Here is an 18,354-nt window from a genome sequence, read left to right as displayed (position 1 = left end):
TGGGAAGGTTCTTTGTTCGACTAAGCATATTTGTTTATGAGAGGACCCCACCACCACTACTACCACATTCCTGAGTGGGGAGGAGGGAAATAAATGTTTGTTGATTTATTTAAAAAAATAAACTGGGGGGGAAAAGAAATCTCAGAAGGAAGGTATTACTAGCAATAGGGTAGATGATGGGGTCTGGAAAAATCTTCTGGAGATGGGATCTGAGCTATGTCTTAAAGGAAGGCAGGGAAAGTAAAAAACTAAGTTGAGGAGGCAAAGTATTTCAAGAATGAAACACAGTTCACGTAAAAGCACAGAGTCAAGAAATGGACTATCATGTATAAGGAACATCAGGTAGGGGAGTAAAGTGCAATACTGGAAAGGCAGAAAGTGGGCAGGTTTGGAAAGACTGATATTTATTAAACACAGGATTTTATAGTTGATTCGGGAAATAACTGAAAGCTGATGGAGTTCAATGATTAGAGGAGGGGGGGGGGTCAGAATTTCACTTTAGGAAGATCATACTGGCAGCTGAGTAGAGGATGGACTGGGATCAGGAGAGATTTGAAGATGAGGTCAACCAGCAAGTCACTACAACAGCCTAGGCATTTCAATGAGATCTGGCAGTGGACTGGACATGTGGGTTGTGAGCTGGAGGAGCTAAGGATGTCACTTAGGTTATGGGCCTGAGTAACTGGGAGGCTGATGATGCCCTCAACAATAATGGCAAAATTAAGAAGAATTTAGGGTGTGGACATAAAAATAATTAATTTTCTTTTAGATATTATTACGTTTGAGATGTCTATGAGACATACAGTTTGAAATAAATAACAAGTAGTTGGTAATATAAGCCTGAAGCTTAGGAGAGGAGTTATGACTGAATATATAGATCTGGGAGTCATTTGCATAGAAATAATAACTGAACCTATGGAAGATGATAAAATCACTAAGCAAGAAAGGGAGGGAAGAAAAGTCAGGAGAAGTCCAGGAGACAGCTACATTTAATGGGTACAACATGGATGAAGATCCAACAAATGAAACAGAAGGAACAGACAGACAGGTAGGAGAACCAGGACAGAACAATGTCATGAAGACCTAGAGAGGAAAGAGTATCCAGGAAAGCAAGAGTTTCAAAGGCTGCCGAAGGGTTAAGAAGGACAAGGATTGAGAAAAGGCCATTAGATTTGACAATTAAGAAATCACTGGTAATTATAGAGAAGAAAGTATTGGTTGAATGATGAGTTTGGAAGCCAGATTTCAGAGGGTTTGGAATCAATTGAGAGGAAGAAAGTGGAAGCATTGAGTGTGGGCAGCTTTGTCAAGGAATTTGGTTCAGGGGACAGTACAGATATAAGACAAAAGCTAGCAGAGATCATAGGATGAAGAGTATGCTTTTTTTTTAAGAATGTGGAAGACATGGATATATTTGTAAGCAGCAGGGAAGGAGCTAGTGGACAAGGGGAGACTGAAGATTAGAGGGAGAGAATGGAGATGATAGTGGGTACAACCTGATAGAAAAGATGGGAGGGGAGGGGAGGGGATCAAGAGTACATGCTGAGGGATTTGCTTTATCAAGGAGAAAGCCCACCTTTTCATCAGATACAGGAGAGGAGATAGGAGGAAGATGTCTGAGTGGTGTGAGCTAAGGAGAGAAAAGAAGAAGAACTCTCAGTGAATGGCCTCAATTTTTTCAGGGAAGTATAAAACAGGTCCTCAGCTGAGAGGAAAGGATTGGGGGTGCAGTGACCTAAGGAGGGATAAAATGGTTTGAAACAAACCCTGTGGTGAGTGAAGAGAAAGGCAAGTAAGAGATTATCTTGTTGCACCGAGGGCCCAATTGAAATTACCTAACATGAATCTGTAGTGGATTCACTCAGAATGGTTTCATGATCTTCTCCAGCTCCATCTGACAGAACATGATTAGAAGTAAAGGAGGCAAATGGAGGGAGCAGTCCAGGGTTGGGGTTGAGCAAGATGTGACTGGAGCCAGAATAAGGGGGTTCTAGAGCAAGAGGATGGTGTAGAGTTGAACTAGGTCAACAAAGAGTCAGTACAAAAAAGAAAGAAGACTGATATCCTGAGAAAGTACTTTGGTGTTGAAGGAAGAGAGACTGATGTGAAGATAAAGATAACAAAGATTAAAAAATAGGGTTAGGAGTTATAAGGCATAAGAAAAGACAATGAAAAAATACTATGATTAGACAAAGGAATTTTGAAGTTCATGAATGCGGAAGTGCAAGATCAAAGTTATGACATCTCTATGTGCAGCTCAAGGGAAGCTGAGGAGCAGGTCATGAGAAATGCATAGATTGAGGGACTGGGAAATTAGAATATTTCAGGGAGCATAAATATGTATGATGAAGTGTCCTAGTATGTGTGACAGAGAAGCTTATGAGTCAGGCACTAAACAAGAAAGGAAAGAGAATGTCCTAGGGGGCTATAAATCGTAGTTACCAGAATCTTGATTGAGTTAATTAATTTGGACTGAATGAACCTCAAAGGAGAAGAGATTGTTGAATGATGGTGGTAGAAGGAGAGTCTGGAAATGGCAATAAGGAGACAGGTAGAGATTTCCCACTATGGCCTTAGAGGGGATGGGACTGGATACAGGGTATGAATGGAAGTACATTCACTGCTAGAAAGGGTGACCACGGTCTGGTTCCCTGGCACAGCCACCACAACAGTGGAGATGTTGGGGCAGTAGTCTAGAGGCAGGTGGCTGAGTCTGGTCCTGGAGAAGACCACAGTGGTGCTAGAGAAAGTTCTACCTAGAATAAAGACTGAAGCCACAAATCAGGAGGAACTAAACAAGGCCCTGAGGCAGAGAACCATGGCAATCTAGTTCTCTTTTGCCTTCTGGGGCCAAACAGAACAAGTCTATTACTTCTTTCACCTGACATCCTCCATATGCTTAAAGGTAGCTATCATGCCCCTTCCAGAATATTCTCTTTACCTGGCTAAATATCCTTTATTATTTCAATAGATCCTTTATGGTATGGACTCATTGTCCTTCATCATCTTAGCCTCTGAACATTCTCCAGTTTATTAACAGTCTTCCTAAAATGTGGGACCTCAATACTCCAGATATGGCATGACCAAAGCAGGGTACAGTAATCCCATCATCTCCTTATTCCTGCAAGCTGGGCCTCTCTTAATACAGCTCAAGATCAAATTAGTTTTTTGTCTGTCATGGCACTAATGACCTATATCAAGCTTGCAATTCACCAATACCTCCATATCTTTTTCATACAATGTTGCTTTGCCATGCCTCTCCCAATCCTGTACTTGTAAAATTGGTTTTTTAAAAAACCAAAGCATAAGACATTACATTTAGCCCGATTACATTTCACATTAGTAGATTTGGCTCAATGTTCTATCCTGTCATGCCCTTTTTGGATTCTGTCTCCACTATCCAGTGTGTTAGCTTTACTTCCCAGCTTTTCTTTATTTGAAGATATATGAAAAGCATACCATCCACACCTTTATCCAAGTCACTGACTTCCTTATTTTTTGTTAATGATCCCAACATTTTCCTAGTCCCCTAAGCTCAAAACCATAACCTTATCTCTTCTAAGTCCTTTCAATTTTATCTACTTCTTGTCACTTACAAAGTCTCCTATTTTCTACACATATGGGTGTCAATTCAACTCCTTTATTAAACACATAACTACATGCAAAGCATTGCCTCCAATGACAACCTTAATACACATCTTCAAAATGCCATCCTAATTGGCGCTCTTAATCCCTTCCAATTGAGATTCTATAAATAATTTTCACCTGACTACTCCTGCCTCCTAGGCAATCTGCTCCTTCTCTAATCCATACCATACATGTTTGCCAGACTAATCCACTTTTTATTTGGATCTGATGATATTATTCTACTACTCAGTCAAGTCTAAAACCCTTAACCTGACATTCAAGAACTGTCAGAACCTGGCACCAAACTACATTTCTATCCTTATTCTATCCCTGAACCAAGCTAGAAGACTTTCTTATTGCAAGCACGACATCCTTGCTCATGTTGTTCTCTACATCCAGAATGTCCACAGTCTCATCTCATCTCTCATGTCTTGTTTAAATACCACCCACATTTCAAAGTCCAATTTAAATTCCATTTCCTTGAGAAACATTTCCTAGATATCTCCTTCTTCAGGTCTCACATGACAATTTGTCCCTTTCTCATGCACTTATGTTCTGATTTACATCTCAGTTGTTTGTGTATATCTTGTAACCCTCTACTGGATTATAAGTTTCTTGAAGATAAAAATTGTGTCTCATTTACTTATTATCCCCCAGTGCCTGTCACAGTGCTCTGTACAAAGTAGGTGTTTAATAAATGTTTTAATAGCTGAATTTATTGAATGATCCAATTTACTTCTCTTATATCAAATATACTTTTGATATGCTTTCATGGGAAACATTTCTCATACTATTCTAGCTGATTCAAAGAATGGAGAAGTAAGAATTCAATCTAATTTATGTACAAGTAGATTAGTCTGGATAGGAATTATGAGACTTCTTAATGACAGAATGTATGAGCAAAGGCAGTGTTAAACCCTCATGGCATGCTACAAAACCAGGATTGCCCAAGTGTCATTTGTTTTGTTTTGATAATATATGCAATAAGATGACAAAGCACGTGTTACTGTGCTCATAATGTTTGCTAAAGGTGTGTTTTGGCAGGTGAAAAGCCTAGGGCTGGTTGCCAACAACCACTAGAAGTGTGTAATTATACACCAGCACGTGTCCTGGAGCATCTTGTTGTGACTACTTTGCTTTGTTTTAAATATTAACAAAGAAAAAACATTTAGAAACCTCTTACCCAAATCCCTGCGTCTGTAGAGATGCCAACCTTTAATTACCAATGATTGCTGCCTCCATGTTTGGTTTCTCAATGCAATAACTAAGGTCATAGAAATGTTCCTAATTAATTCAAAATGTTCCTAAGTTCAAAAACAAGAATGGGGAGGCAAAAATAAAAATTTTAAGTTCTGGTCAATGGGGATAATAATAAAACTATACAATTTTCCAAGGACTTTTTCATGTATTATCTTACTTGATCCTAACAGGATGCAGGTAGGGATTCCCATTTTACAGACCAGAAACCTGGTACTCAGAGAAGTTAAGTGAAATGTGCAAAGTCAAATAACTAATAGTTACTAGAGCCAGAATTAAAACTGAGAATTAAAACTTTGGCTTTCCAAGTCTGGGGCACTTTTCACTCAGGCATACTATCTTTTTGGCTAGAAGGGAACCATGCAATAGGAAAAGGGCTTTCCTAGAGTGAACTAAATTAAATGAATGAAATAAACTCTCCCTAAAATAAAAGAGCCCAGGTAAATATCTCTTGTATTTCATTTTTACCAATTTTAACCAGATGCACAAGGTCAAGTTGTACGGTGAATTACATTAACAGTATTTATAAAGACATATAAAAAATAAGTTGGAATAAAAATACTGAATACCTCAGTACCCATTTCTGCCATCATTGAGCTAGCAATGAAAAACCACAGCAGAGCAGAAGTGAACAGATTTGGGGGGAGGGTTAGCAAAAAGATCTTCAAGTCTATATTCTGAGCATTAGACCAAGAAGGTAGCATGAGGAAATACAGAGAAGATGACACCCTGAAAAAATTTATAATTTCAGTCAAAATTCTAAGCAAAGAATGTAGACAATTGGCTTAACTTGGTTAAAGACTGAGTTATGTACCTTTCTAGTGAGTACAACACAAGAAGGTGGGAAGTGAATCAACAGTGAAAAATGATTACCTTACTCCCCTTCTACCCCCAAAGTATTACTAATTATCACTAGCCTAACTGGAAAAGAGGTCTACATGTTCCTTAACATTGGAGAACAATATGACTATGATAAAAAAAAAAAGACCTTTTCTCCAAAATAGTGTCCTTCCCTATTTCAACTCCATCTAATAAACTTGCCCCTCCTCCACGCTCCCCATAAAGGGTAGCATCACCCAACTCTATTTGAATATTTATGAAGTGCCTCTCATATATAAGGTATTGTGGTAGACAGTGTAGAAACAGTAAGATGTACAGTACAATAGGGGATACAGATCCTACTCTCAAGGAGCTTAAATCGGAGCTGCCAGAGATGTTTAAACGCAGAAGCACTAGCTATAGTCATAGTTTTCTTCCTTCCTGCTTAGATATTCCCTATTTTTTTTTAACAACAAATACTTTCTGGAAACCAAATCCCAGGAAATGGCAAGCTTCCCCCTCCCCCACATTCTGAAGATTCACTTTAAAACTACCTCTTTTTTTGTGTGACTAATATCCCTATATTGGGAATGTTGGCTGGATTTTTCCAGGGGAGCTACTGAAGACATATCAAGGCAGTGAAAATGAAATAAAGGCAATGTACTATTTTAAGCACTATTGGAAGATAGTTGTGTTGGAAAAATAGATAAGCAAAATTTGAGTTGGGTAAAAAGGGAAGATTGTCCATAAACCACCACGTATAAGTTTATTATTCAAGTCTGAATCCATCTCTACCACAGGAAATATGTTGATTACAGTCTCTCTAGAGTTTTGCCTTTCTGCTTCAACCTTCACCTTATTCTTCTTTATCCAAAAGGGATCTTGCCACCCAGAACAAGATTTCAAGCAACAATCTTTTCTTTCCCACATATCCCTTAGCTCATAACTTTGTCTTGAGCTTTGCAAAAGAGAACACATTGTTCTAAACCTTGCTATGTGCCATGTCTCGACTGTGGGGCACACAGAAATCTTCAATTTCCTCCAACTGCTCCTCATTTCCTCTTTCTGAATAGCTAGAAACAGCTAGTGCCTTGCTTTAGAGTCCTAAGGAAGAGCTCCCTCATTATCACTCTCACAAGGCATCTCACCTGCTATCTTGATGTTCAGATTGGCATCCAGAAGCAGGTTTTCTGCTTTCAAGTCCCTATGAACAATGTTCCGGCAGTGGCAGAAATGGACAGCAGCCACAATCTGCTTGAACTTCCGACGAGCTTCTTTTTCTGCCATTCGACCGTGGGCAACCAAGTGATCTGTAAAGAAGAAAAGGGTCCTTTTCATTTTGGGAACTGGGACAATTTCTCTACTTGACTGGGTTTGGGAGAGAGCCTCCCATCTAAATTTGAAAGAATGAACCTAAGAGAGGTTATGGTTAAAGACAGCACGAGATTTTTTCCATTTCTGAAAAACCAAACCTACAATTTCTGATGCAGAGGGAACTTTCAGCAAAACACTTCTTCTACAAAAGCCAATCAATACTTGCTCCAGAAATTTCAGTATTGAGAGATGGGACTGTGGCATTGAGAAGTTAAGCAGTCTTCTAAGCATCATACAAGCAACATATGTCAAGTCAAGACTTGAACCCAAGTCTCCTTGGCTCCAGGACCATCTCTCTAGCCCTTAGACTAGACAGACTCTCAGTTTGTTCCAAGATATGTTTACTGAGATTTCTTAACTGAAGTGCCTTAATGGTTAAGTACTAGATAAATGAATATTTTTCTTTAAATGAGATAAAAATTGTAAATCAGTGCCTAGCACAGAGTAAATGTTATAGAAATGTTAGTAGTTATTATTATTAACATTATTATTATATCCTAAAATGTGCTCGCTCTACTAGGACAGAGTTCTGATGTGGGTAAAGATGTTTCTTTCAGATATCATAAAATTAAATATGTTCTCTTTTATGTCCTGGGGTAAAAGATTTCATATGCATAGGGATATGTGTGTATGTATATATAAATGAAGATCCCTGTGCTAAAGGATATATATTATTATTATATATAATATAGAGTATGTATTATGATTTATAAATATAAAATGTGTATATGTATGTATGTATATGTGTATGTATGTATCCCTGTGCTAAAGAATAAGTAAAATAATGAGCCAAATAGTCATTTTAGTGAAGAGATGTACAGCAGGGATAAGTAATTGTAAAGAAAATACTGTAAGTCAGCTCTGCTATAATGCAACATGTGCATTTCCAAAAAGTATCACAATATACAAAATTACACAATAAAAATTCATAAGGCTTTTTTGGGGGAAATGAGTGTAGAGGCATATGCTCAAAAACTTCATCAGTGACACACAAAAACAATAGAAACCTAATTTTAAAAAGTAGTTAAATGGTTAAGAAATACATAAATGCTACAATAAATAGTGGCAATGCGCATGTCTCAGGCTGCTGTGCCAGGCCCTGGGACTGGCAAAGTATTGTATAAGTTGGGCAAGTTGCAACCATGGTAGAAGCTATATTGAGGCATAAGGGGGAATAGGAATGTGTTGCATGCGTGTGGAGGAAGGAGGAGACAATCTTTCTCTACCCATATCTCCTACTACCCCAGAAGATATTCAATAAATATGGCCCTTTACTCAAGGGAAGGGGCCTTGCAAGGGTTGCAGTTTGTGAATCATTTTAAGTGATACAGTTTTCTGCATACTTACTGTTTCTTGAAGAAGAAATTGTACACAAACAGACTGAAATCTGTCTTATGCTCAAAATGTTCCCTAATACACCAATCATGCTGGAACAAATTTATGTTTTCAAAACAAGTGTTATGGGAAAATTAACTATATTTGATAGAAGACACTTCTTAGTTCAGTTGAAGTCTACTTTGATGGTCAACAAAAAGATCTATGGTCTGATAATTAAAATAGTTATAAGCATATATATCCTGGAGAGAAATTAATTTTGCATATATATATACATATATGTGTATGTGTGTGTACACACACATACTCACAGACATATAAATACACACATAAACTGATTGGGGTTTTAAAGCTAAGAAATTATGTTCCTTTTCTTAGAGCATTAAGAGAGAACCAAATATACCTATTAGTTTCAATTCAACCTACAAGCTTGGTAGCTTGTAAAGATCCTTTGTTATCAACTTAAATATTTCAAAAGAAGTTTGCATGTGATACATTCTATAACAATACAAAAATGATACTACTGACCCACCACCATAAGGATTAGGATGTTTACTTGTTTTTCCAAGAGTGGGGATGGTTTACTCAAGGCTATATTCATCTAAAATCACCTTGTGATAATAAATATGACAATAAACAGCATTTGTTGATACTTGGTATCTGAATTTTAGCTACAGCCAACAGCCATGAAATAGTTTTCCCCCTGTATTAAGCTTAGTTTAACCTCATTACTATCTAATTCTAACTGAGCTAGTCCTATGCAGATAAAGAAATACAGAGCACAGTTGCAAACATAACTGAAAACAGGAAAGTTAATATTTTCAAGGTGTTTTTATGCAGGTAGAGAAAGACTGGTCCTATAATCTTAATGATAACAAGAATCCTGGATAGGAAACAACAAATTCAGGTTAGTGCCTTCTCTGCAGCTAAGTCTTAGGTTTCTAGAGTACTGACAAGTTCGGTGAATTGTCCAGGGTCTTATAGCCAATGTATGTCAGAGAAAAGACTTGAACCCAGGTTTGTCTGGCTCCAAGGACATTTTCTTATATGCTGCCTCTTAAAGGTAAGTGTGCGTAAGTACAAAAATATTTATAGCAGCTCTTTTTGTGGTGAAAAAAAAATCCCCTTCAACTGGGGAATGGCTAAACAAGTTGTGGTATATGAATGTAATGGAATATTATTGTGCTATAAGAAATGAGGAGCAGATGGACTCATAATAACCTGAAGAGACTTATATAAACTGATACTGAGTGAGTTGAGCAGAACCAGGAGAACATTGTACACAATTACAGACACACCATATCTGTGATGACTGACTTTGATAAGACTGGGCTCTTCTCAGCAATGCAAGGTTATAAGACAGCTCCAAAGGACTCATGATGGAAAGGGCCATCCACATCCAGAGAAAGAATTATGGAGTCTGAATGCAGATTGAAGCAAACTATTTGCTCTCTCTTTTTTGTTTTGTTTCTTCTTTCTCACTGTTCATTCCATTGGTTATAATTCTTTACAACTTGACTACTTTTTAATGTGAAGGTATATGTTGAACCTATATTGGACTGCATGCCGCCATGGTGGGGGCAGGGGGTAGAGGGAGATAAAATTTGGAACTCAAAAACTTGTGGAACTAAATGTTGTAAACTAAAAGTATGTAAGTTGTAAACTAAAAGACAAGTGTGCTATTATTAATGTAACCTTACATTAATTCATTATTAAACTAAGTTAATGAAAATGAAATATAAAAATAGCCATGCTGTCCTAGTGTTTATCAAGCACAGAATGCAAGGTAAAAAAAAAATAAACATTTTGTTTTTAATTTTTAAAAATGGAAGTAGGAGTAGGAGAAACCAGGGACATAATGAAAAAAATAGGTGATTCATCCTGACCCTAAAGAATATAAAAAACTGGTAGCAGAAATACTATGGTACTTGTTAGATTATTTAAAAATCAACAGACTCAAACAATAATCCATCAAAGAAGATCCATGACTATTTTTTTTGCTTTTTCCCCCCCAAGGGCAACTGGGGTTAAGTGACTTGACCAAAGTCACACGGCTAATAAGTGTGTCAAGTGTCTGAGGCCAAATTTGAACTCAGGTCCACCTGACTCCAGGGCTAGAGCTCTATTCACTGTGCCACCTAACTGCCCCCATCTATGATTCTATTTTACAATGCACATATCTTTCTTAGCATTTTCCCTTTCAAGAGAAATAACCATCTATTGCACCAAATTAACAAGAAAAAAAGAAAAGTTAAGTTTCCAGCAACTTCCTGAGGAATTTCAGGATGGTGATAAATGGACTCTCCCCAGGGGATGTTGAAGCTTCTCCTGAGACATGCCTGATGAAACTTCCAGCAAAAGAAGAGGCGCCTGTGAGCTGTGGCACTAAGATGAGCTGTCCAAGAACCTCAAACCCACCTTGAGCTGGACATTCCTTTTCACTTGAAGAAACCATTAACTGTTGCTATGACCCCTGATTTCCCTTAACCCAAGGCCTAATTATTCTAATCACATGTTTTGGTTGGCAAACTTTTTAATTAAAGATCTTTGAAGAGACAGCTATTCTTGAGAAACATAAAAATAAGCCTTTATGAAGGTTTATCATCAGGAGTTTATTTGGCCAAGCCACCCATTAATTAAAATACCCAAGTGACAATTGTCTTGAAGTAAATACTAATTACCGACATCAAACCTTTCTTGCTTAGGATTTCTTGATTTCTAAAATAATGAGAGAATTTTTAAAAATACCTCTTTATACTTTCTATGTATCTCATCTTCCAAAAAGATTGGAAGTTCTCAAAATTGCTACATGGTTCACTAGCTAGTAACACTCCATCCTTCTCTCAATTCTGATTCACTGAGTAACCTTGGAATAGTCACTAACCCTAACTTGCCTCTTCTTCTCAATCTGTTAAACAGAAAGAATAAAGTAAACTATCTTCTAGGTTAGAAAATGGAGTACCAACCTGTCTAACCTAATATACTAATGGGGGTGAATTCTAAAAAAATATTAACAAAATATACCGCTCTTCAATAAACAAACTTGAATTTTTCATTAATGTTTAGGAAGCATTTAAGTGCTCCAAGGTGATCATTCTGAATCTCAATTATCATTCAAGTACAGTGATAGTAGTGATTTGTGCTTGACAGATTGCTGGGCAAACAGCTTTGTATCCCAGGAACCATGGGTGATATTTACATACCACTTTCCAAATTCTATAATTAAGGTGTTAATTACTGAGTATTGAGTAGTTCTCTCCCAGCCAATCTTCAGTGATATAATGCCCAAAATACCTTCGTTTGGGGAAAAGTATTCTCCAAGGATATGCTATCATGTTAGCTCAATATTACTTATATTGTAAGTTATGCCTTCCTTTTTTCAAATCTAGTCACTTCACAATTCAACTGCTTTCTGCCCAAGGCTCCAGCCTGGTGGGTGTTTTAGGAAAGCAAACAGCCTACAGTGGTTTTCAGTTCCAGTTGAAAATGTCCTTTCAGCTGCCCCTTGACAAATGGCTGGTTATATTTATATATATTCTGTAAGCAGGACACAAAAATTCCTCAAGTTCAGATATGAAATTTGACTTTTGGGGAAGAAAATTCATAGCAGTGGCCCAGATTAAAACCTAATGCAGAGCAAAGCAGTTGAAAAAAAATCTGGGGCATTTTCTGTATGGCTTCAGAAGGTAGACAAAACAAAGTAACTACTGAATACCACTCAATACTGATAGTAATTATGATAAAAAAAAATCTGCCAGAATGAGTTAATGCTGCAGGACCCTCGGCAGGCAGCCCACTGGGCTGGCTAAAAGACAGGGTAGAAATGCTACTCAATGCTCTACATCCAAATTACTCTACCCAGAAGCTATACTTCTTGTTCCCTATACCTCAAAGGATTCCAGTGGTTCCTCTCAGTTCAATCCCCAATTAGACAGCTGTTCTATAATGCCTATCTTAATAATTATTTTTTTGCCATTAATAAATATTTATTTTGTAATCACCATTGATTGGTTAAGAACCATTAAGATTCATTTTTTTTCCACTAGTATTTCATACTCCCCAAACTAACAATCTTACCAACCAATCAATATACATTAAGTATTTGTTATGTGGCAGACACGGTGCTAAGTGCTGGGGATACAAAAAGAGGCAAAAGACAGTTCTAGTTATGGACAGAGATGAAGTTAATAATCAGTCATTTTAAAAATCTACCAATTTTTGTAGCATTTTCAGTCAAATTCATAACAGGGACAGTCTCAATTTTCCCTATCATTGCCTAATCCTTATAAACATTTAATGAATGAAAGAATGTGAATGTTTTTCTAGTTCTTTCTCATCATTCATTTCATTACAATTTCATGACTTACTTTTTATTACAATTGAAACCTCACTGAATGCTACTGGAGATTTGGCATAACTATTATGGCCAAAAAAAAAGTCTACACAAATAACAAGGTCACTCAGTATTTCCCAGATGGAGGAAAAGCATTTTCATACTCTACTCATACAAGTAAGGTAGTGTACAATGGGCATTTTGTCCTTGCTGACAGGAGACTGGGAGAGAAAGAAATAAATACCCTACTGGATAACCAGACTGTTTTCTTTCAAAGAGGCCAAAAAAGTACAAACAGAAGAGATGTATCAGTGTCAAAATCATGCCATAAACGGGGTAGTGTGGTGGAGCTCACTTTATTTCTTAAAATAATTCACTTTTCTACTAGAAACAGTATCTTGAAAATGAACAGACCACCATACAGGTATAATTCTGAGAGGGAAGACGGTAGAGGAATTCCTGCCCATTTTAAATGACAACCTGAAATGGGGATGTTGGTCAATTCCCAGGTAAGGCAGGTAGTTCTTCGCTAATCTCTTGGTTCTGCCATTTATCCTTTCTGCACCCATGGAAACAACTTTCTGTTTACCAAACAAATGCTTCTTTCCAGAAGAGCAAGGGTGAGGCCAAGGTAACTCAGGTTCCTGGTTAGGTTATGAAGAATGCACTCAGTTGACATCACATTGTCCTTACCATGCACGCCCCACGCTGACAATGCCGGCTCTGCCTAAAGGAAGATTTGTTGCTTTGCCTTCCTTGCCAAGAAACTCAGCCACCCCAGAGCAGGGTGCTTCATCTACTGCTGCTCATCCATACCATCTTTCCACCTCTAGATCCTGATCCTAACTTTCTAAAACTGTCTTCTGGAACCTGAATCCCACAGGTCAAGTCAACCCTGAATTAATTATTACCACTCACCACAAGCAGTTTATACTTCAAAGTAATCAATCCAGAGGTTTCAGACTAACACACCAAATACAAATAGTGTTCCGCTAGGTATGAGGCAATATGAATAATTAAAAAGTACTTTAAAAAACCTGTATCGTTTTTTTTCTTTTTATCTACTTAATTAGAACATTTAACTTATTAAGGAGAGAAGACAGTGACATTTTGGGGGGGTAGAAATTTTATTTGTTGATAGTTAATAGGAGGCAGTGTAATTTAATGCAAAGAACAAGAGATTGAAAGTCATGAGAGAGAAGAGTTAAGATCCTGGCTCTGAAACTTCTCCTGGGACCCCAGGCAAGTAACTGTATCTCTGAGCTTCAGCTTCTTTATCTGTAAAGGTGGGGAAAATAAAACTTACAACACCCACACATAGTATTATTATCAAAAAAGCAGTTCGGAAACTTTAATGTCCTATGTAAATGTGATCTGTGATTAAGTGACTTCACCTTTTTTATTTTCTCATCCTTTCTGGTATCTTTTCCTTCCTGTGCTAGCTTGCAAAATGAACCCCTCAACACTTTCAAGTACTGTGCTTTCTTCTGCACAGATTCCCTCTGTATTTGTGCTGGTCCGGTCAGTCAATGAGCATTTATTAAGCGTTCCTTATGTACCAGGCATTGTGCTATGCACTGGGAATACAAAGAAAGGCAAAAACAGGGTCCCTGCCTCACATTCTTTTTTTTTTTTTTACAAAAAGTATTTTTATTTGACATCTGAATAAGTGTTGACTCCTCAGGACATGGCCTTTGGCATCTTTTCCAACTTATTCATCAACTTGCTGCACTGTGCCTTTCTCAGAAACATAGATGCCATTCAAAAATTTTCTGATATCCTTGCTTTTGACTGTGGTGGCCTGTTGGATCAGGGCAGCTGAGTTTGAAACAAGTTCAATATCATTTCCTTCAAGAATTAACTCATCTTTTTGGGCTTGAGAAATAGCACAAGCAACACCTGGTCTCATGCGCACTCTTTGGATACATTTTTCACCCAAGAAATTTCTAATTTCAACAAGTGAGCCATTCTCTTGAATAACAACATTGATGGAGAAGTGAGCATACACAGACCTCATCTTGTAACGAAAACCCAGGGGTAACGCCTTTGATCGTGTTTTGTACATGGCTACAGATTGTGCGCATGGTTGCAAGTTCTTTTCAATTTCCCCACCACTTGTCTACCCGAAGCCTTTTTTTCTTCTTTCCATGGAGACTTTTGAGCTCAACATTGATATGGTTGAAATCCCTACGGAGGATTCCTCTGGGCCCTTTCACAATAACTGTCTGACCCTTAAGACAGATGTCAACATTTTCTGGGATGTCAACAGTCTAGTTGCTTAGAATGGTCTTCATTCTGGTTGTGAATGGGCCAAAAAGAGCCCTGCCTTACATTCTAATGGGGAAAACAACATGTAAATAATTGTACATACAAGATATATACAATGCAGATAGAGAGTAATCTCAAAAAGAACGCACTGAGGTGCTGAAGGGGAAAACCACCAGGAAAAAGCCTTCTACAAAAGACGGGATTTGAGTTAGTCTTTTTTGTTCTTTTTGAGGGGGAAAGGTAGGGCAATTGGGATTAAGTGACTTGCCCAAGGTCACACGGCTAGTTTTGTGTTGCGTGTCTGAGGCCGAATTTGAACTCAGGTCCTCCTGACTCCAGGGCCAATGCTCTATTCACTGTGCCACCTAGCTGCCCCAAGCTTAATCTTTATAGAAGTCAGAGACACTAGAGGTGAGGAAAGGGAATTCTGGGAATGGTGGACATTCAGCAAAGAGGCACCATCAATAGATGTAATGTGAAGAGAAAAGCAAGAAGGACAATGTTGTGAGATCACAACATGGAAGGGAGTAAAAATATAATAAGAATGGAACGGTATAAGGGGTTAGACCATAACAGGGTTTAAAATAAAAAGAAAGCTTTGCATATCTGATGTTGAGTGACATAAGTTTAGTTACTCTTGAGTCCTGAGGGCCATTTCTACTTCCTCATTTAGTGCCTCCCAGTCCTTATTTCTTTTTAGGTTCCAATTCAGCACCTACAGCTGTCTATTAAACAACTATACCTGGAGGTTAGATCTGTGTTTAAATGTAACAGGTCCAAGAGGAGAAACTCATTATTTTTCACATAAACCCAACCCAAATCCCAACTTTCCTATTTACTTGAAGGGCCTGCCATTCGTCTAGTCACCCTAGTTTGGAAACCAGGAGTCATCTTTGATTCTTCATTCTTTTACCCATCATATCTAAATCATCTTCAAGAAGGGTTGATTCTACCTAAATATCTCTCACATCACTTCTGAGTCAAATGACCAAATAAGATGGAGGACTAGACATTTTCTGTAATCCTCATGACCTCTCAAACCTCTCCAAAATTATACACCAGAGATAAAGCAATTTCAGTTGTCCCAATGGTCTAGGACAACAAGAACCCCAAGAACACAAAAAATTCCATGAACTATGGTTTAATTCAAGCTCACTCAGCACCTGTCCCCCAACTAGAGGCAGCTAGATGGTTCAGTGGATGGAATACTGGGTCAGGGAGACCTGATTTCAAATCTGGCCTCAGACACTTAGCTGGTGACCCTGGGCACATCACTTAACCACTATTTGCTCAGTTGTCTCACTTGTAAAATGAGAATAACCAACAGTATCTACCTAATGGGATTGTGAGGATGAAATGATATAATATAAATATAAATGCTTATTCCCTCCCTCCCAACTATTCACCATGCTACAACATCAAGGCTATACAAGTTGTCTGGATCCATAGACTTGGAAAAGAATGCAACCCCATACCCTGAGACACACACACACACACTTACACCACACACTCAAGCTTGTCCCATCCCCTCTTCTCCCTCACCACTCTGGTACCATGGAGATCCAAATTCCAAACTGCAGAAATGTGCTGAGATCATGATACCCCAGTGCCCAGCATTCTGTGCTACAACAGTGAAGGCATTCTGGTACAGTGGAGAGAGCACTGGATTTGGAATCTGAGGATTTGGATACTAATGCTATCTAAAACCAGTGTAAAGATAAGATGGAAACAGTTAATACTGGAGGGGTTGCAGAGGAACAGGCACTCTAATACACAACTATCCTATCTGGGAAATGGTTCAACCACTCTGGAAAGCAACTTGGAATTCTGCTAAGAAATTTGCAAAAATGAAAATGTATAGATCTTTCAAATCCAAAGATCCTACCAAAAGGCACATACCCTCAAGAGGTTAAAGACGGAAAGAAAGGTCTCATATACACCAAAATATTCACAGAAGCACTTTTTTATAGTACCAAAGGACTGGAAGCTAAGAAAATAACCCATTGATTTGTGAATGACTGAACAATATAATAGACAACCATACCATAAGAAATGTTAAATATGAAGAATCCAGAAAAGTACAGGAAGACATATATAAAAACTGACAGAGTGAAAAAATTGAATTAGGAAAACTGTATACACACATATATGTGTACGTGTGTGTATTTATACTCACATATATCCAGTGTTTATCCAAAAGTCTTAGTGTGGTTTTAAGCTTTATACATGTATAAATAATTAATACAATATATGTGGAAAGAACAGTAACAGAAAGAAAAATTCAGTTGTAAAATATAACTTGAATGCTGTGTAATTAAAATGACCAAACTTGGGCCTTGGAAGAGTTTTAAAAAATGGACTGACTAAATGACTCTCTCTCTCTCTGTGTGTCTTTTCTCTCTCTCTCTCCTCTCTCTCTCTCTCTCTCTCTCTCACTCTCTCTCTCTCTCTCTCTCTCTCTCTCTCTCTCTCTCTCTCTCTCCCTCGCTCACTCCTTTGCAGAAAGTAGAACATTTCATATGATATCAGATTCATTTGGATGTTAGTTTTCCTGAACTGCTATTTTCATTTCTTTCTTCTTTGTAACAAGAGATAGTTTTCTGAGTAGGGGAAGGAAAGGAACATATTTGGGAATAAGGGTGATGTAAAAAAAAGATTATCAGTAAAATTTTTAAATGTATATAAAAACCTATACAACCCAGAACAAAATCACTTATTTTTTCTGAGCCTCAATTTCTCCAAATGTAAAATGAGAGGGTGTTATGGGAATGGACATCTGAAGATCTTCCCTGCCCCTTGGCCCTTTGATAGGCTTAAGTGACTCTGAGAACCTTCCCTAATTTGAAAATATACTCTGCCCCCTAATAGGATGAATGTGGTCACATGTAGCCTGTGGCGGGAGGCTTGTTTTTCAGGAATTCCCACACCTTGTTACTTTGTGATTGGGCAGTGGGTCAAGAGGGTTGTTACATTGTCTGAGCCAGGAGAAGGCTATATATACCCTGATGTGAGGTTTTGCTTTGGGGCTCACTTTGGGAAGAGCTGTGTGATTTGACCAGATGAGACTCTGGGCAGCTGTTGAGACCCCTGGCTTTGAAAACCCAGATGTTGGTGCTTCCCTCTCTGGTAACTAACTAGGTATGGATATAATGGTCAGACAGCTGGAAGCCCTGTCTGCTGATCTGTTTGTCTGCTTGTAACTTCTGTTTATATTCTCTGAAGTTCAGGGTGCTAGCTTTTTCCCCTGAACTAGGTAAATGATATATGTTTGATTGATTAAAGTAAGATTGTTAACCCATTTTGAGTTGCTTTTCTTTTTTTTTTTTTGGAGGGGGGAGGGG

General features: G+C 38.0%; 1 protein-coding gene and 1 pseudogene across 2 annotated transcripts in view; both read right to left on the bottom strand.

The window, feature by feature from the left end:
• The window catches only part of SIK3 (SIK family kinase 3), a 284,614-nt gene that overhangs the window by 101,006 nt on the left and 165,254 nt on the right, over positions 1-18,354 (bottom strand). For both annotated transcript variants that reach the window (XM_069080272.1, XM_069080273.1), the window contains exon 4: positions 6,852-7,013. In XM_069080272.1, the coding sequence (XP_068936373.1) occupies positions 6,852-7,013 (162 nt within the window). The remainder of the gene's footprint in view (positions 1-6,851; positions 7,014-18,354) is intronic.
• Positions 13,504-15,828, bottom strand: LOC138155495 (large ribosomal subunit protein uL6 pseudogene; annotated as a pseudogene).

The sequence above is a fragment of the Petaurus breviceps genome, unplaced genomic scaffold (assembly GCF_028583685.1).
Source record: "Petaurus breviceps papuanus isolate PSGF00001 unplaced genomic scaffold, PetGlider_PUasm1.0 91133, whole genome shotgun sequence".
In the NCBI taxonomy this organism is placed as follows: domain Eukaryota; kingdom Metazoa; phylum Chordata; class Mammalia; order Diprotodontia; family Petauridae; genus Petaurus; species Petaurus breviceps.
This window is presented reverse-complemented; position numbering and strand designations above follow the sequence as displayed.